Genomic DNA, 20,543 nt, shown 5'->3' with positions numbered 1-20,543 from the left:
TAGATAAAATTAAAAATAATATAGATATATTTTTCTGAAAATAAGACTTAATATCTTAAGTCATTTTGCTTCTCAAGAAAATGCATCTTGATTCAAGAATGTTTAGATTTTAAAAAAGAAAACAAGACAAAAATACTAAGAAAATATTTTTTTTTGCAGTGTAGTGCTTTGGGAGATGGCCTTGCAATTATTTTCATTGGCTTTTACTTTATGTAGTTCACACCCACGTGGAACTTTTACCGTTTTTCCCTCTATTAATTTACCGTGAATAAGGATGTCTGGTTGATATGATGTTTTGTTGATGACCTAAATAACAGATAAAGAGAGGGCCATGTTTGGATGACATATTTTGCAGAGCATTCAGTTCAATTGTAAATGCGGGTCATGCAATCAATATGCACCGATTCAGCCCGTTTATACAGCCCAATCCACTATGATGTGGTTTTTCTATTTCTGTCAGTGAGAGTTATTTTGTTGGGGCGTTTATCAGCACAATGGCTTTGAGCAGAAGCTCTCACGTGCAGCTCTTCAGATAGATGTGGAGGAACCATGAACAAGCATGAATGTTTTTCTAGGCCACAGTGTTTGTTGTTGTGGAGATGAATGGGGTCTGGTCGTCTTGAAGTCTGTTACATTTCGATATTCGGACTATGACGTGGCAGCTGCACTGATGCCAACACCATCATGGATCGCATGTCAATCTTTTCAATTACTTGCGAGTTTCTTAAAAATGAAGGTTCTTTATTGGCATAAACCTTAAACATCCATGGAATCTTTCCATTGTACAAAAGGTTTGTTATGGAAAAAGGTTCTTTAGAATATTAAAATGTTCTTCATACTGAGACAAACAATGGTTCTTTTAGGAACCGATCACTGAAAGGATCTTTTGGGAACAAAAAAGGGTTCTTCTATGGCATTTACTGGCGAAACCCACTTTTGGGCCTATTTTTATATTGTTCTACACTGTTATGCAAGAGCTGGCTTCGAGCATACAGCTCAGCCATTCAGATCAATCAGGATTGATGCAGGATTATGACCATGCAGTGAAACTGGTACAATTTATTCATAAAACTGAATCTGAATAGGTCTGTGTTCATTCATTTTACAGCCCTGTGTAATATAATATATATATATATATATATATATCACTGCCAGTATAAACTATTGTAGAAGTCATGTGGTGCAACTACCCTGCAGAAAAACCTAAAACAGGAAGTGATGTCATTGAGATGGCACCTGCAGAGCCCCACATTCAGTCAAGGTCCTGAAATATAAGATAAATTTACTTTTTTGTGATAAACCAAGCATCATTTAGGTTGCAAAATGTCACTTGGTGCATCTACCCAAAAGCGTAATGATATTTTCATGATATGTATAAAAAAAGTACTACATAAAGATGTACAACTTACACTAATATGTTCAAAATATGAGAAAAATATTTTATTATTTTTTACTTGGTTACACCACATGACATAAGTCATTAAAAGCAATAATTCACCCAAAAATGCTAACGATGGATGATTCAAAAATACATTTTTCAAAATAGTCATACAGGTTTGGGACCACATAACAGTGAGTAAATGATGAGAGAATATTCATTGCTTTTCAGTTATAAATATTTTGAAAGAATTATCTCTTTAATATACAGCATCAAAGTTTTGCAAAACCATATAAAACTAGTATGAATAAAAAAAATGAAAGAACTACTAAACACTAATAAAGTGTTATAGGAAAAAACTGAAACTTTACCTTTAAAAAAAAATCTTTGAAAAAAATATTCCTTTAACGTCCCAAAATTACCTCCTATTCCCTCTCTTTCTGAGAAAAAGCACCTCGTCATTCACTTTTTCCGAAGTGGCCCATCTGAACACACACACACACACAGTGATATGAGCTAGCTTTGAGGAAGCGCATGTCCCTCTCTACAGCTCACAGGCAGGATTCAGGGGTCCCACTGGTGTAATCATGCCTCGCGCCCTGCTCTGCCTCATAAAGACCTGCTGGGATGGGATAGATTGAATCGGATGCTCTGCGTGGTCGTGCGGTGAAATCTATGATCAGACACACTGGTCAAAGCTTCCCTTTAGATAGAGTAGATTTACAACATTTACAGCATGCGAGGGGGTAAATTGCCCTCAGAGATGCCCTGTTGCTGTCTGTTGAGGGAAGACTGTTGGGTTTAAAAGGGCTTTGCTTCTGGAGGAACTTCCTGCAGCGCTTGCTTTGAATGGTGAATTGACATAATGGATGCAAATGAGCACTATTTCAATTCATTTAAGCTAACAGCTTGAGTGGCGCATCTGTGCTGGAAAGAACACAGCGTTTCTCTGGCTTTGTGTAAAGTGTGTACAATCAGACAACATCCTTGCATGCATTCCCTTTTATGGCTAGGTGTTGTATGTAATGTTTTGACTGTACTAAGGCATAACAATACCATAATATGTTTGCAGATATTTAGGAAACATGCCAAGTTCACATCAGAAAAACTGTGCTACAGCCAGTTATTCTACTTTGTAATATGTGTTCCGTGTCGGAATGCCTGTTTTTGTTTTGGTCTGTGTGACTCCACCCACTGCCAGTTTACCCCATAGTATTGACACCCTGGGTTGCCAGTTGGTGCAAAACACAGCATATTGCAGCCATTGAAGCCAGCAAACAAACTGGATTAGAGATTGCAGATTCTACCCGACCTAAAAAGCCTCGGCATCCATCTAAAAAATCTCTATGACCAGAGGAATGTTAAAACACAGAAAAATCAACTTAAATGACAAAGTAGGGCTCATCACCTTCAATTGTCAATTGCGCTCGTTCTTGTTGCATGTCCTCAATCTGGCAGCCCGTGTGAGTGTTGAGTCTGAGGAGGAGGGAGCAGGAGTGACAGCTCCCTTCAGTATTTTGAATTTGGACTGCGATGCCCATTTCAACCATTAGTTGTCAATATTACATACTGCACATTTGTGTCATTTACGCACCCTCAGGGCTTATAACAAGCTGGATCCGGATCCGGCACTTCCGAAATCTGATCGGGCACTTCATTTGGCAGATCCCTCTCCTCACGCACCAATTAAAGACGTTCGTGCTGACTTACAGCATGCATATTTCATTAAAAAGCACGTATAATAATGATAATGTCAATAACTTTATCCCCTTTAAATATGAATTGATAATAAAAGCATGAAATTAGATATGCGTGTTATCCATGCCAGGTTTTGTAGGTTTTATTTCCACGGTAAACTACATCTGTAATTGGTGGATACTGATTTGTGTGTGTGTGGGGAAGGGAAGCTTAATTGGAAATGTGCAACAATGGCGAATTCTCTCTCTCTTATTTTCTTTCTTGTTTGTTTGTTTGTTTGTTTACAAAAATACCAGCTTTTTTACTTTCTACATAAATAAGTACAGATAATTAAAAACCTCAAAACTTAAAATATTACACACAAACACGTTTACAGGATAATTGCCTTTAATTGCCTTAATACAGCATATTTTACCATTTAAACATAAATACAATATTTCTTACATTTAAACTTGTTTAAAAAGTATTTTATAAGTAAAGATTAAACTTAAATATAATCATCGTGAAAAGACTAATGTGACTCATTTAGGTGACTGACATCTTTAGTTTGCTTTGAATAAAATAAAATGATTTACAGCAAATAAATAGTTTTATAGATTAAATAAAACATACACAAACCTATATTTTACCAAAGAAATGCAAGTCGGCGGCACTGAGAACTTCCTGAAGTGGATGCAAAATATTCATGCTTGCCAGATCGGTCACCCCACTTTGTTCCAGGACCTTGTAATCCACAAATTAAAAGTTAAATTAAAATTTAATTTAATTTAATTTTTAACAAATTACAAATTAAAGCTGCAGTCTGTAAATTTTGCCTCTTTGCCGCCATCTCTGTTTGAAAACCTGGAATTGCAACTTATTGCGGAATTATCTTCCTTGCGTGTGGTTGTGAGTCGGCACGGCTCCAGCGTGGATGAATCTAATGTTTTGAGGAGTATGTGTGTCAGTCTGTCAGTCACCGCACCGGTGTGGATGTTTACTGTACTTCGCAATCACAGATTCTAGCCTATGTCTTAGAATATATGACTCAAATAAGAATTTTCACTGTATATTGTCATCTGAACAAGCAAGTAACAAGTCTGCCACGTTTGTTCTGACCAACTGAGGAAAAAAGCATTACCATAAATCGCGCTACCAATGGTTATTTAATCTAAAGATCGGTTATCTTATATCACATTAAACCATGCAAATTATTATTATTGTTATACTTTATTCTCAAATTATTAATGTTAACAACATCAGCTTTGCGTGACTGTGAGTATAGTGTGTATTAGCGTGTAGATTTCAATAGCCCCTTTCGCACCGCTTTAGTTCCAGAACTAAAAGTACGTACTAAAGTACTGGGACGATTTTGCGCGAACTATTTCCCAGTACCATTTAAAGGGTTGCATTCGCACCGACAGTGGGAACTAAGAAGTCACGTAAGCCGGTCGACAGCGACGTCATTTGTGCGCGGCGTTCAACAACGAAAACAAAGAAAAACAACGTTAACAACAGGAGGATGGAGGACACTGTGATCGGAGCTGTGTTTTTGTTGTGTCTTGTGGGGTTCACAATAATGGACATGGAATGTCGACGTAACTTGTACGTCAAGCGATTGAAAGATCGGAAATGAGTTCAAAATGTTCAAAAGTGCCTTCACTTCAGCGTCCGTCCATCTATCGCTGTTCTCCATTCTTGCAAAATATAAGTTGATGTGATGTTTACACAGTATGTGTTTACACAGCGTTTTAAATCATGGCGGGTGAGGGCGTTTTCGTACGTGTTTAGCCAATCAGCGTACACTTACGTCACGATAGTTCCTATGGAACTGTTTTAGACCCTACTCTGAAGTAGGAGCTAAATAGTTCCTCCAAACGGAGTTCCGGGAACTAAAACAGTTCCTAGTTCCCGTGGTGCGAACACGCCAAAAAGTGGGTAGTTCCACAATTAGTTCGGGTACTATGAAAAGGTTCCTGCGGTGCGAAAGGGCCTAATTTCTGTACAGTCTAATATCTAATTGTCATGCCATTTGAATTTCATATTTAGAAATTCTTTTAACCCAAAAAGCAAACTATGCTCCCTTCAAACTGGTTTTCTTTAAAATTCAAATCTTGTGTAATCCCAGGTTATCTGTAATCAGAAGCATATTTAAAACTGGAATATAATTTAATTTAATTCACATGTGTTTCATAAACACATAATCCTTTCTGGATTACAATCTGCCATCAAAATGATACATTTAATTAATCTAGCTGCTGTGAGAAAAGGCTATAAACGATCTGCCTCCTACAGAATCCTCACATACGATATCCTAGTAGCCGGGAAAACTTATTTATGTTTACAGACGTGATGTAATGACGCAGTGCCATTCTCAAATTTCCCACGAAAACCTACCCGTACCACTCAAATTAGAAAACATTATTATAAGCTCACCATTGTGAATCGGCTGGTTATGTACTTGCTCAAATATTGATTTCGGATCATTTTTAACCAAAAAAAGTTACGGACTGCAGCTTTAAGCACGGCACACCCTGGACTTGTTCCAAACCTGTATGAGTTTCATTCCTTTGCTGAACACAAAAGAAGAGATTTTGAAGAGTGTTGGCAATCAACAGTTGCATGTATCCATTGAGTTCCATAGCATTTTTTCCCCCATACTATGGAAGTCAATGGCTACTTGCAACAATTTGTTTACCCACATTGTTCATAATATCTTCTTTTGTGTTCAGAAGATATTGGTTTGCAATTGACAGGTTTGCGACAACTTGAAGATGAGATCTATTTAACACACTCAAGTACACTTTTAAAAAGTGCACTTTGTAATAATGCCAAGTTAAAAGTTTTAAAGTACATTTCAATCATCAGTTACTCACCCTCATGTCGTTCCAAACCTGTATAAGTTTTTTTTTTTTGTGGAACGTAGAAGATATTTTGAGAAGTGTTTATTGTCCATTCAGTGGAAGTTAATAATCACCAAAACTATTTGGTTACCAACATTCATCAAAATATCTTATTTTGTGTTCACGAAAAGTAGTTACGTATGGCTGTGTGCCTCCACCAGAATCTCTTAAAATAGGTCAGAGAATATTTTTGTGGCATCAGAGCTGCTGCAGTAGATGCAGTTATGATTCACTCTCCCGCTGTTCAGATCAACATGTTTCCATACTTAACAGACTCGTTCTCACTCGCAGTGCTCGTTCCTCGCGTATTTAAAGATCGTCTCCTTTCTGTTTCCTGCCAGATCAGTCATATACAGCTAAAAATACATCTCCTGATTCCTCTGATTTTCACACACAGACACACAGAGTCTGGAGGAGGATAGATACACTGGCTGTGTACGTCAGTATGGCATGATGTAAAATCCTGCTCTTCATGAGCACATGCCTCTGGAGTGGCACTTAATGATATATTAACACACTACCACAAAAGAGTCAAATACTTTCTGGATTTCATTTAAAGTGCTTAATATTAGATACAAACTTTTTTTAATGGATTGAAACTAGATTTTTACAATATCTGAAGAAATTGAGATCAGTGCTTGGCCAAGCAAACGTGATGGTGGGATGTTGTGGGTATGATTTTGTGGTTGCAGAGGGCTTTTAAGTGTGTTCTGAGTGGTTAATAGCTGGTTGTTTACAGGTTCAACTCAAAGGAGTCCATCTTTAGGTCTATGTGATGTTATGCTACAATAAAAGCCCACTCATTTTATCATCTGAAGATGAAATATCTAAGTCAGATTACTCATACCATATGATTTGAAGCATAATTTATTGACAAACATGTGGGATGAGATACGCGTTTTAGCAAACAGTGCTAATAATATTTTTCTGATGAGTCCAGCGGCTTTTGTCAGTGTATCATTGGCTGTGGTCATACGGTTTGTTGTTCAGTCGGGTAATGGGGACCTGGTGTTAATGGGTCACACTGTTTTTCTTCAGAGAGATAACATGCTGTTCCTAGGAGCTATTTACTTTTACAGCTACATTGAGTATACTAATACCAGCATATACTAATGGACTGGAAATAAAGCAGAACTGCAAAATATTCATATCTGGTGTGTATATATAGTTTGTAAGGTGTGTTTTTACCCAACACAAAAAAAAAAGAAAAAGAAAAAAGTCATGCCTGTAAATGGATACAGAGTTGCGATGGCTGTTCTTATAAATTCTGATTTGTGCAGGTAATTTGTCCACATTGTACAGCTTTCTCTCACTTTTAGAGTGATTATTTCTTCCTCGGTTTACAGTCTTGCAGTCTGTTTCTGCAGAATCACTAAAAAGTTAAAGAAATAATTAATCCGATAATTAAAATGAGCTGAAAATGTATTCACCCTTAGGCCAAGATGATGTAGATGAGATTGTTTCTTCACGGAAACAGATTTAGAGAAATTTAGCATTACGTCACTTGCTCACCAATGGATGCTCTGCAGTGAATGGGTGCCGTCAGAATGAGAGTCCAAACAGCTGATAAAAACATCACAATAATCCACAAAATCATCATTAAGATGTTGTCAACGTTAAACCATCGCTGGCCTAAATGAGTTCATAATCTATAATAACGCTTCCTTAATCATTATTATACATTTGTTTATCACAAACACGCAGCTTTTCGCTTTTCACATCCAACACGCACAGACCACTGGTAACTACTTCCAATGATTAGCTTCATAGTGCATTGATTGCTGTTTGTAATGTCAGTTTTGTGTTATTTTCATTGCCAAAAGAGCTCATTTTAGCTTAATTTTAATGAATCAGTTAATTCAAATGGTTCCTGTGAATGAACCTTTTGCAAAAAGAATCTCGTACTGTAGCTTGACAAACAACCAAAGTGGCTTTCAAAGGAGATAAGGATACATTGGCGTCGTTATACACCATATAAATAGTGCATTTAAATACTGGCTAAAATTGTGCATTTTTTGTCAAATATTATTGTATAAATGAAACACAATTTTGACTACCTACATTTTAAAGAGTTATGCACATCTATAGGTATAATAGGGCCTGTAACCTAAAATAGCCTTAAAATGATGTCTAGGTAGGCAGTTTACTAGGGTTTGGAAGTGATAAATGAAAAATAGGATCATGAAAATGTTCCCAAAGCTCTCTGCTCAGGCGCCAAGCCTTTCTAAACACCCTGTCATGGGCTGTTTTACAGGATTGTGTAAACCACTTGTTGTGGAATAATGGACTTGCATTTACAGTCCGTGTGGTCCGGCTGTTAATAACACACTGACCGCTCACTACGTCCATCTGTTCCTGTGGGTCATAGGTCACCAGCCAATATCTCAGCACATGATACGATGGTAAAGAGACATTTCAACACCTGGTTGTTATTCGAGAGACTGTATTTATTGGAGCATTAAAGCTCTCCCGAGTGTTGCATTATGAATTCTAAAAGAATGACATTGTGGAATATTCCAATTCTTTGTTACACAGATTCTTTCAGTTTTATTTTTGTCTGTATTCCATTTATACTGCATTTAATAAACATCATAATGTTTGTGGTAATAAAAAAAAAGACATTAATACTTTTTATCCAGCAAAGATGTATTAAATTAATCAAAAGTGTTGAAATGTTTCTTCTTCAGCAAATCTGCATATTAAAATGATTTCTGAAGGATCATGTGACACTGAAGACTGGGATAAATTCAGCTTTGATCACAGCAATAAATTACTTTTTTAAAATATATTCACATAGAAAACAGTTATTTAAAAAAATAAAAATAAATTATATATATACAGTGGTGTGAAAAAGTGTTGGCCCCCTTCCTGATTTAAATTTTTTTTGCATATTTGTCACACTTAAAAGATTCAGATCATCAAACAAATTTTAATATTACACAAAGATAATGCAAGCCAAAAAAAAAAAAAAAATGCCTTTTTTAAATGATGATTTCATTTATTAAGGGAAAAAAGCTATCCAAACCTACCTGGCCCTGTGTGAAAAAGTGCTTGCCCCCTCCTAATAAATCATGAAAGAACTGTGAAGTTCTTTCCACAAATGGAGAAAACTTGGAACCGTGGTGAACCTTCCCAGGAGTAACCAAAATTACTCCAAGAGCACAAAGACGACTCATCCAGGAGGTCATAAAATAACCCAGAACAACATCTAAAGAACTGCAGGCCTCACTTGCCTCAATTAAGGTCAGTGTTCATGATTCAACAATAAGAAAGAGACTGGGCAAAAACAACATCCATGGGAGAGTTCCAAGGCAAAAGCCATTGCTGACCAAAAAGAACACAAAGGCTCGTCTCACATTTGCCAAAAAATATCTTGATTATCCCCAAGACTTTTGGGCAAATATTCTGTGGACTGATGCAACAAAAGTTGAACTTTTTGGAAGGTGTGTGTCCTGTTACATCTGGCGTAAATCCAACACAGCATTTCATAAATAGAACATCATACCAACAGTCAAACATGGTGGTGGTAGTGTGATGGTTTGAGGCTGCTTTGCAGCTTCAGAACCTGGATGACTTGCCATAATTGAAGGAACCATGAATTCTGCACTCTATCAGAAAATCCTGAAGGAGAATGTCCAGCCATCAGTTTGTGACCTCAAGCTCAAGTGCACTTGGGTTCTGCAGCAGGACAATGATTCCAAACACAGCAGCAAGTCCACCTCTGAATGTCTCAAGAAAAACAAAATTAAGGTTTTGGAGTGGCCAAGTCAAAGTCTGGACTTAAATCCAATTGAAATGCTGTGGCATGACCTTAAACAGTCCATTCATGCTCAAACCCTCCAATGTGGCTGAATTAAAACAATTCTGCAAAGAAGAGTGGGCCAAAATTTTTCCACAGCGATGTGAAAGACTCATTGCCAGTTATCACAAACACTTGATTGCAGTTGTTGCTGCTAAGGGTGGCACAACCAGTTATTAGGTTTAGGGGGCAAGCACTTTTTCACACAGGGCCATGTGGGTTTGGATTTTGTTTTCCCTTCATAATAAAAAACTTCGTTTAAAAACTGCATGTTGTGTTTACTTGTGTTATCTTTGATTAATATTTAAATTTGTTTGATGATCTGAAACATTAAAGTGTGACAAACGTGCAAAAAAAAAAAAAAAGGAAGGAAGGGGGCCAACACTTTTTCACACCACTGTATATATATATATTTTTTTTTTATAATATTTTTTTCTGTATTTGTGATCAAATAAATGCATCTTTGGTGAGCAGAAGAATCTTATCAACCCAAACCTTTGAATATAGTGTAGATAGTCCTTCTATTCCCAAAGGCCTGCCTATTACTGCAGTTTGCTGGGTTGCAAGATTTGAAATTATGTAATTAAAAAATTAATTTAATTAAAGTGAGCGCAGATTTGGAGCATGCTGTGCTTTATACATATAATGAATGTATTATATGTACTTGCTGCATCTTACATCTGAAGACATAAAGCACTACTTGTCTGCGGCCGTGACTTAAACCAGCTTCCTTTTTGTTTGTTCTGACATTGTTGAGACCACACAGTGAATCTAATGTCAGATAAGAGTCTTCTGTGTCTGTTTAATATACAGTAGATGGCACATTTACTAGGCGGTGGTTTACATTACAGATTTCAACTACCCAGTTATTTTTAGTACTTAGATGGTATTTTAAGTTTGTTGGATTGTGTACTTAAAAGAAACGATACAAGAGAAACGTGCTGGGAAGTATTGCACTCTGCTGGATTTACGTGCAGTAGATTATTTGTGTTAGTGTCTGACATGTTGAGGTTTGAGCAGTGATATGAGTCATGCCTGCATTCTTTAGACTTTAATAGGAAGGTTCGAGATGTTTCTATTTTGAGCCGGTATTGAGCAGGGTGATGATTTAAGCTTACACACAATAAAGATATTTATAGCTACAGAAGTGTACATTTTGTCTCAAATTTAAGCTGAAGGTCCTGTCTTCATTGAGGTCTGTTTGCCTAAAAACTCATCATGAAGTGAAATGTCAGGTTTTATTGTCATCTCATGCCTTTACAGTAACGAAATCAGACTGCTAGTTGCCACACTGTCAATGGTAAAGCTTACTAAGCTTAACTTTGCAATGTTAATACCAGAAGCTTTGAAACACGAGGTTTTGTGCAAGTGTGGTGGTTTAATGCAGAACAATAGAAAATGTAATCAACAATTTGATAAAGATCGCAGAAAGTCTGGACCTATTTGCAGCATATTCTTGACAATAACCACCTAATTATACAGCAGGAGTAGCTTGACTGACATGTTAATCATTCAATAATTGAATGTGCCATTTAGGGGCAGAGTTTATGTAAGATACAACACCGTTCAGAACTTTCAGTGCATTTTCTTTCTTTCTTTCTTTTTTATTTGTTTGTTTGTTTGTTTGTTTGAAAGATGTCTCTTACCAAGGCTCCATTTATTTGATCAAAATACAGTAAAACAAATAAAATACCTGTTTTCTATTTGAATATAATTTAAAATGTAATTTATTGCTGTCATCAAAGCTGAATTTTCAGCATCATTACTCCAGTCTTCAATGTCACATGATCCTTCAGAAATCATTCTAATATGCTGATTTGCCGCTCAAGAAACTGATTATTATCAATGTTGGAAACAGTTGTGCTGCTTCATATTTTTATGGAAACTATGGGAACTGTGATTTCAGGATTTTTTATTAATAGAAAGTTTAAAAGACTTTGAAACAAATGCTTTTGAAAATCTTTCGTAACAATGTAAAAGTATCAATTTAATGGATCCTTGGAAAAAAAAAAAACTCTTACTGGGAAGACTAATAAAAATTGTGTGCCCTATTGGATTCGATCTTACTAGTTTAAGTGTTTTCCAACACTCATCTCTTTCAGCTACAAGGAAAGTTTAAGGACTATATGGCAGATTGACTTGATGTCTGCCACCAGCTGTTGTTTCTGTTCACTCTTCTGTGCATCTGCGTCCACAATACAAGGCAATATAAAAAGCAGTCGTGTAGCATTTCATTGAAAAATGCAGCTTGTTACTGGAAAAGCTGCATGAAAACAGTTCACTTGTCACACTACTAAATAAATGTAATCAAGTTAGAAGCTTTGCTACTTTTAGCCACTTCCCAACACTGTTGTGTGAATATAATTGTCAGTGTAGTGGCTGATGAAGCTGCAGTCAGAAGGCAAGTCATGTGCATGTGCGGTCGTATCTCTAGGCAGAGCTCTGTCTCCTGGAGAAGCGTTTGTGGGGTCTCTTAGTTTCTCTGCCTCTGATTGGCCACATCATCTGTGAGCCACATGCACATGCCACCATCTGCCCCTCCCACCCCTCAGATGAAGTAGCGCGCTGCAGAAGAGACAGTCAGACAGTCATCCTCACCGCATAACGACCTGAGAACTAATAAGACTCGCGGCTGCTACCGATGAGAGGCTTTGAATACAACATTATCGAACCTGTTTCTCCAAAACCGTCCCACAGCATTAGCTCTACTCGTCTACCATCCTCTTTCGGTGTTGTTAGAGGTGTTTGAGGGTGCTGGGGTGGTAAAAATGGGCAGACAAGGGCAGGATGGCAGCGCCGCTCTCCCCGGCATGCGAATGCAGCGCTCACAGAGCCGGCTTAGCCTGTCTGCCTCCTTCGAGGCACTGGCCGTCTACTTCCCCTGCATGAACTCCTTTGACGAGACAGACGGAGGTAAGGATGAAGCCACATGCCAAGTGTGACAGGCGCTGCTATGTCCAGTTCTTTTGAAAGCTTTTTGTTAGCACTGAATGTCATTGTGAATGGTTTGTGACCAACTGAAAGCCAGAAGAGCTGTATGTGATGTGTGATTTATTTTGGTTTCTCTGCTTTTATTGGATGTGTATAATCTGATAGATAGATAGATAGATAGATAGATAGATAGATAGATAGATAGATAGATAGATAGATAGATAGATAGATAGATAGATAGATAGATAGATAGATAGATATGTGCGTGCATGATAGATAGATAGATAGATAGATAGATAGATAGATAGATAGATAGATAGATAGATAGATAGATAGATAGATAGATAGATAGATAGATAGATAGATATGTGCAAGATAGATAGATAGATATGTGCATGATAGATAGATAGATAGATGATAGATAGATAGATAGATAGATAGATAGATAGATAGATAGATAGATAGATAGATAGATAGATAGATAGATAGATAGATATGTGCATAATCAGATAGATGGATGGATAGATATGTGCAAGATGGATAGATAGATAGATAGATAGATAGATAGATAGATAGATAGATAGATATAGATAGATAGATAGATAGATAGATAGATGGATAGATGGATGCATGGATGAATATGTGCATTATAGATAGATAGATAGATAGATAGATAGATGGATAGATGGATGGATCTATGGGACACTCGGGACAGTGCCGCTGCTCTGAGTGGCACACTGATGCCCCCTGTTGGTCATAACACGTCTTTGTTTAAGCATCTCATTCAGCGCTGGTCAATGATGTGTTTTTCTTAAAGGGTGAAATATGTCATGTTTTCAGATGTTAAAATACTTTCTCTGGCCCAGTTTGATGAGCAGAGACAACAGTAAGTAACCATTTGTAGAGTGAACAACACTATTGCTCTGTGACACTTTCAGAACATTGCTGTTTGTTTGAACAGTTCGACATGTCGACATCTGGCAACTCTTCTGCCACAAGTTTGGGATGGGACTATATGTTTGCCCAAACAACGGCAGTGGGTGTGGAGTGGCAGTGTTACAGCCGAGACCAGCTCATTCAAGTCAGAGTCCAGGCTGAGACCTGAGTAGGTTCAGTCTGAGACAAGACAGAGAGTGGAAGAGGCTCTGAATGATTCCTATAGTATGAATGAAGCCATGGTTTCACGTCAGTGTCACGTGACCCACACAGTGTGCTCCGATCCAGAGATAGACGATTGCACTGAGAGACCTTGTGTGCGAGTTGGTACAGACCACAAAACATATCTGCAGATCCGTAGTACTCAACACTGCACTTGATCTGATTTAAGGCTGAGTCCAAATGCTCCCGAGTCATGACAAGACCAAGACCATGAAACTATGCTGTTGGATTCAGAATCAAGAAGGACTCGAGACACTGTTTGTAGAAGTGTCACACATTTACTCATCTTCCCTTCCCTTGTTGTCATTTTCAGAGGAGGGTAAGAAGAAGAAGCCGGTGCGTCTGGCGATCCAGCGGAGCGTAGAGACTGGTTTAGCAGTCGAGATGAAGAGCAGGATGACACGGCAGCCCAGCCGAGAGACCACAGATGACGGTGAAAAGGCAAAACCTGGAAAGTAAGTACTGTAAAATCTACTTCTGAATACAAATGTTCCTAAATCGCATGCCATCACCACTATTGCTGGTTGGCGGGTTTTGTGTCAGTGATGATGTCTTGTCAGAGGCTATTAGCACCCAATTAACAGATGTTCTGTCCATTATCTGTTCAAAGTCTGATCTTCCCTGGAGTGAAGATCTCATCAGATAGCCAGTTCACTGAGTTTTTGGATGGTCTTGGCCCCGCCCAGCTGGCAGGGAGACAGACACTGGCCACGCCCCCAATGGGTTAGTATCATCGCTTACTGTTTTCTTTTGTTGTTCACATGAACAACTCTCTCTGGTGTTGAATAAGACACTGTAAAGCTCAAAGTATATTTCACTTTTGTCTCAAGTAGTTCCATTTCATCCATGAAACAGGACCATGGCTCCAACTGGTTTTAAGATGTGTTTTTAGTGACCCGATCACAATTACTATTTACACCTGCTCTTAACATGCCTTTTAAATGCATCTCCTGTTACCATTTGTGTTGGAATTTCGTCTAGACCAGGGGTGTCCAAACCTACTCCTGGAGGACCACTTTCCTGCAGTTTATCTCCAACTCTAATAAACACACCTGACCCAGCTAATCAAGGGCTGTATCCGAAAACCTAGGCAGCTGGCTTGTTATCTGGCAATGACAGGCAGGCAGCGTTTGCACACGAAGGCACCTCACAAAACTGATTTCGGACATACTTCTGAGGCAGCGTAACGGTTTAATAATCTACAACAAAACAGAACGAGCTTTGGTGATATCTAAGCCAATATTCAGTTACTATAATACTGATTTCTTGCTAGAAATAACATCAAAAGTACAAAAAGTTGTCCAGAAACATACATTTACACTAGGGGTGTAATGATACACGTATTCGTATTTAACTGTTTGGTACGAGGCTTTCGGTTTGGTACGCATTACAAACCGAACGATTCGTTGGACTAATCCAGTGATAACCTCCCCTTGCTGGGTTGCGTCGAAAGACGATGATCTTGTATCGACGATAGCCAGAGATATTGTCAAAAACATCATTTATTGGCAAAGAGGATTTGACATTTCCAATTAATATAGGCCTGTTACATTCTTATTTTTATTAGGCCTCTTATTATTAAGTTACTTTTATTATTAAATTAAAATTACAATTAATTTGCCCCGCAATAATTACAGCATAACTGACACGCTGCGAGGATAACAAAATATTAGGCTATTTACTTCTCAATTAAAATGTTTTTAAAAAAGGTCTTTTAAAACAGGTCTATTAATAGCTTACAATGAATTATAGGCCTATAATTAAAATATTAACACTGCAGTCATCAATAAAAATCAATGAAATTAAACACTTTAGCCTATTTCAAGCACCAACTTTCAAAAACAACCTGTTTAACACAAAATAAGTTTCTTCTCATTTTTTTTCACTATGTACAGGCCACAAGAGAAATATTAAAACAGTTAGCTATATACCATTATCAGCATATGTAGATGTAGATTTGTCTCTAGAATATAGTAGAATATGCTGTATCAGATGCTGAAAGGTCCGTCATTAATCCGTCATTACATTTTTACTTTCACTTTCTGCATATAGTGAATTGACTGAGATTAAGACGTTTACCGGCATAACTCTTGCGCAAAGTTTGATATCCATTGTCTCGCCTTCATGGTTTAAAACAGAAATATTTCCAACATTGAGATGTAACCAATTATCCCCCACCCCCGAATAGAAAAACATAGCCTTGATGCCTTCCTGCATTGAAATGTGTCCTCTGAAGGCAGCGTTTTCCAGTTTTCGGATGCAGCCAAGGTCTCACTAGGCATACTAGAAACTTCCAGGCAGGTGTGTTGAGGCAAGTGAAACTCTGCAGGATGATGGCCCTCCAGGAGCAGGATTGGACACTGCATCACTTTCGCAGGAGCGCCGAATTCTGTGCACGAATACTTTGAATGAATGAAGCTATTTTGCGGCTTACGAACAAGCAGGAAAAGAAGCGAATGGAAAGAATACAAATGTTAACACAGATTTTGTTCGTAACCTATGTGTTTTAATACAACACATCAAAGTATGAATCTATTGTTTTGGTGCATTTTCTCAAAACACGTCCCATAATGCTCACATGCTAGATCAGTTTGCGGCTACCTCTGAAAGTGATGGAAAGCTCTCAAATGTTTTAGACTTCAGGTATTTAGTGTCATCCACTTGTGATCGATAAAAATGCATCTGTAAACGCAGGTGTAAACAGTGCCTGTGAATTAACAGGCAGAGCCAGTGTTGCCACCTTGTGGACAAAGTAATGTGCAAAAAAACAAAGTACATGCGCAAGGTAAAATTAGTTTGAACAATCGCATTTACATTACTTGCGCTGTGCGCATAGACTAGTATAAGTGTAAAAAAACAAACTATACTTTGGGCTTAACACACAAATCTCTACCAAAAAGTAATGTTTTTGTCCATAGCACTGTAATACCTTTAATCAAATGGTTTCAATGAAGTGACCTTTTGTCTGCTCTAAGAGTTTGGATGTGGCCTTTCTCCGCAGGAGACATCCAGATCGGTATGGTACACAGGAAGGAGAGGCTGGATGTTGAAGTTATTCGGGCTCGAGGCCTGGTGGGCAAACCAGGGAACAAACAGACGCCAGGTATGTCTCATCCATGACACGATGCTTATTTTTTTTGTTCCTGGACTATTTTGTGAGGTTTCTATGTAAATCCTTGTGGTCTATTATTTGCAGCACCTTACGTAAAAGTATATCTGCTGGACAACGGGAAGTGTATCAACAAAAAGAAAACACGGACAGCGAGAAAAACACTGGATCCTCTTTATCAACAGCAGCTTCAGTTTGAGGAGAATCCTGAGGGGAAGGTTTTACAGGTAACACCATGACCGCATCCTATTTGCTTACTTTAATAAGTATGAACAATATGTAATGCAAAAAATTATAGTAAAGTGTGTACTTTTCATGTAAGGCTTAATTGTGATGAAAATGTGCCAAATATATATTTCTTTTGATTTGTGGGTGAAATTTGACTTGGATGTGTTTTCACTCCCTCAGTTATTTCAGCAATATTTATTATATAGTATTATATAGTATTTATTTTATAGTATTTATTAATATTGTATGTACTTCAGCTTATTTCTTTTTTTTAGGTTTTCATTTTAGTCAACGATAACAACACTGCACCACATCCCCTGAAACTCTTTGACCTATCGTGTCTTTCTTTACAGATCATTGTTTGGGGGGACTATGGACGCATGGACCACAAATCCTTCATGGGAGCCGCCCAGATCCTGTTAGACGATTTAGAGCTGACCAACATGGTGATTGGCTGGTACAAGCTCTTCCCTCCCACCTCATTAGTGGACCCAACTTTGGCACCTTTAAGTAGTAAACCTCCAGATTCAGGCCTGGACAGTTCCAACGTTCGGTCGTAGCGGCACGAGGTGGTGAGCGGTAGAGAGCGGCGCGAGTAGCACCAGCTACAGAAAGAGAGGAGATGGTCTCGACGGGTCACGTTCTGGTTACACTGCATGCTTGATGTTGTGTCCTCTGAGCCCATGTGACAAGAGGCTAAGAAAAGGCCTGCGTCCTTCTGCCAAAAAAATTAACGAAAAGAAAATGTATGCTGCTGTCACACGCAGGGAAAGAACGCCACAGAAAGTCTCTCTGTTCAGCTGAAGAGATGCAGCCAGGGATTCGGTGGAGTCTGACTCTTAACCGTAGGACGTTAAGAGTGCTGATTTCCACCGGAAAAGGAAGACGCCGTTTTACTCTGGCTGCTTCCTCTCTGTTGTATTCAAAGAGATGTCAGTGTTTCTTACCTACAGTAGAACTTGAAGCGTTGTAGCCATAACTGTAAGCCAAGCTGTCAAAAGAAGATCCATAAAGAGAGAAGCGCTTGGCTAAGACGGGACAGAAAAGGGAAAGCGTAACCTCAGAGACATGACATTCTCAAGGGAATGACCCTACATCAAGCCAGATCTCCACTGGATTGATCTTCAAAGTTCGGTGATGAGGAAATGAGAAAACAGGCCAGAGTTCCTGTTTGATTCAGGAAACAACAGAATTCTGGGGGGGGGGGAAGAAAAAAAGAAATTAATTAAATAATGGAACTTTTTTTGTGCTCCGGTATGATGTTCTCTTTGTTGATGTACTGTATGAAATTTATGAGATATTTTTTTTTTTCTTTTGGGTTTTTTTTTTTGCATGGATGCAGAGTTGTTTAAAAAAATCGGAAGTTTATTTTCCTCGAGACTTGCAAAAAAAAAAAAAAGAAAAAAAAGAGAGGAAGAAACTTATTTAAGGATGACCAGATCAGCCATTTTCAACAATTTGTATTATTTTTAATATGAAATTCTCTAGTGCATGATTTTCAAAGAGACTGAATGCAAAATGATAACGATGTGATTGTCATCCTTTAGAATATTCTTCTGTATTTTTACAGATCTCAGTTACAGGTGTGGCCTGGTGAGACTTTGTATCTCATATTATTAACAGAAAAAAGCAAGGGATTGTCAAGGAAAACAATAAATGTACAATATTGATTTCGATATGAAAACGAACAGGAAAATTGTACATTTCTCCCTTCAAATGCAGCCATAATTCTGTGTTCATGTGGAGACGGAGCTGTAGATTATGGGTCTGTCATGATTCCACTGTTCTGTTACAATAGAATGGCTCATTCATTCAAAGCAAGCATGTTGAAAAGGGTCTGCAACATGGATTGAGCACACCGTCTGAGTAATACAGCATGTTTTGATAGAGACATCTGGGAATTTTTCGCAGTTTTGTGTACAGTGCATGTGGACCAGAGGCTAGGCCATCCCCCTGATCTAGTGTCGTCCACGGATTCAGGTCAGGGTCCAGGTTTTGTGGCCGACGGTTCAGACATTCAACGCAACATTCCACCTCTTGGCACTCATCTTTTCTTGAAGTTTTGAAAAGAAAAAAAGGAAAAGAAAATCAAACAGACAAAAGAAATCTAAAAAACAAGAGGGAAAAAGTTAAGAAAATTTATATTTATTCAAGTTTGACTTGAAAAAAAGTTGCAAGTATATTTTATTTTATTATTGTTATAAAGAAAATGTTATAAAAACAGATCCCATTGGATGGTGCTGTACGAAGTCTCTGAACTCGGAGAGGACTGGACAATGTTCATTCTCGTTGTGTTCAATGCAACAGACACTGGTTGTCGATTGAGGAGCGAGTCACAGTTTGTGGAGATGGGAAAATTGCCACACAATATGAATTTTTAATTGTTTCTTGTTTTGAGAGAATAAAATTCATTTACTAATCCCTGTGTTTGTCTGCAGTCATTCACCAAACCTTCTCACAAGCATGACATGCTACCAAAAAAACACCAAAACATTACCTTCATGGCCACTTAACATACTGCAGAGTATCTAGACGCCAGTACTAAACCATACTAAATACTTAAGTAAACAGTGGTACAAATAATCAAATCAAATATAGTCTCAGTCAGAAGCAATTCAAAAGTTTAAATGTATAACAGTAAGCCACAGATGTGCTAATGGGAGAATTATTTAGGTCTACTTTTCACCTAAATAAGACAAAATCTGCTAAGGGGTAATTAAATGTAACACATCATGATATTGGAGAAGACTACAAGTGATATACATTATAAAAATCACCTATCAATTTCAGCGAATGAAGAACAAATTCATACTCGCGTGCATGTTAATAACGTATTAGGTACGTTACTGTCTCTGACAGACAGCATATTGAAGCCACTCATGCCGCCATTTTCTTCTTCTTGGAAAGCGATGTAGTCAAAGTATCAGGTAGTGTGTGGGTTTTCCAGAAAATGTGTGCACTCCCTGGACCTCTGCAAGTTTATTTGAAATAAAACCGTATATTGTGCATGTTATGTTGACAGACAAAATGTTACATTCAGCTGTTGCAAGTTCTCCGATTTAAAGCCACAGCTAGGAGCAAAGAAAGTAACTTAGTCCTTTTTTTTTTTTTTTTTTTTTAATAATGTAACTTAAAAAATAGAACAAAACCGTTGCTTTCATTCATATTAAACAGAACTTAAGTACCGACTGGTTCTTAAGACATTATTGGTTGTTTGTTATTTTTGTGAAGAAAAAAAAAAGGTTAAGAACATTTTACTTTAATTTACTTAAATATAATTTTTTAAATGTGTTTAACAACATCAAAGAAGCAATATGCAATTTTAAAAGGTCATTGCAGTATTGGGTGTACTAGAATAGG

At 37.7% G+C, this 20,543-nt stretch overlaps 1 protein-coding gene across 36 annotated transcripts in view; it reads left to right on the top strand.

The window, feature by feature from the left end:
• Positions 1–20,286, top strand: part of rims2b (regulating synaptic membrane exocytosis 2b) — a 175,490-nt gene extending 155,204 nt beyond the window's left edge. For 19 of the 36 annotated variants that reach the window (XM_058752960.1, XM_058752961.1, XM_058752969.1 and 16 more), the window contains 5 exons: positions 14,160–14,301; positions 14,457–14,569; positions 16,848–16,949; positions 17,043–17,182; positions 17,537–20,286. In XM_058752960.1, the coding sequence (XP_058608943.1) occupies positions 14,160–14,301; positions 14,457–14,569; positions 16,848–16,949; positions 17,043–17,182; positions 17,537–17,743 (704 nt within the window). In that variant the 3' untranslated portion in view covers positions 17,744–20,286. The remainder of the gene's footprint in view (positions 1–14,159; positions 14,302–14,456; positions 14,570–16,847; positions 16,950–17,042; positions 17,183–17,536) is intronic. The other 17 variants (XM_058752988.1, XM_058752985.1, XM_058752986.1 and 14 more) reach the window with 5 other exon arrangements.
• Positions 20,287–20,543: the final 257 nt, after the last annotated feature.

The sequence above is a fragment of the Onychostoma macrolepis genome, chromosome 19 (assembly GCF_012432095.1).
Source record: "Onychostoma macrolepis isolate SWU-2019 chromosome 19, ASM1243209v1, whole genome shotgun sequence".
NCBI classification, from domain to species: domain Eukaryota; kingdom Metazoa; phylum Chordata; class Actinopteri; order Cypriniformes; family Cyprinidae; genus Onychostoma; species Onychostoma macrolepis.
The sequence above is the reverse complement of the archived record's forward strand: the minus strand, read 5'-3'. Positions and strand labels throughout refer to the sequence as shown.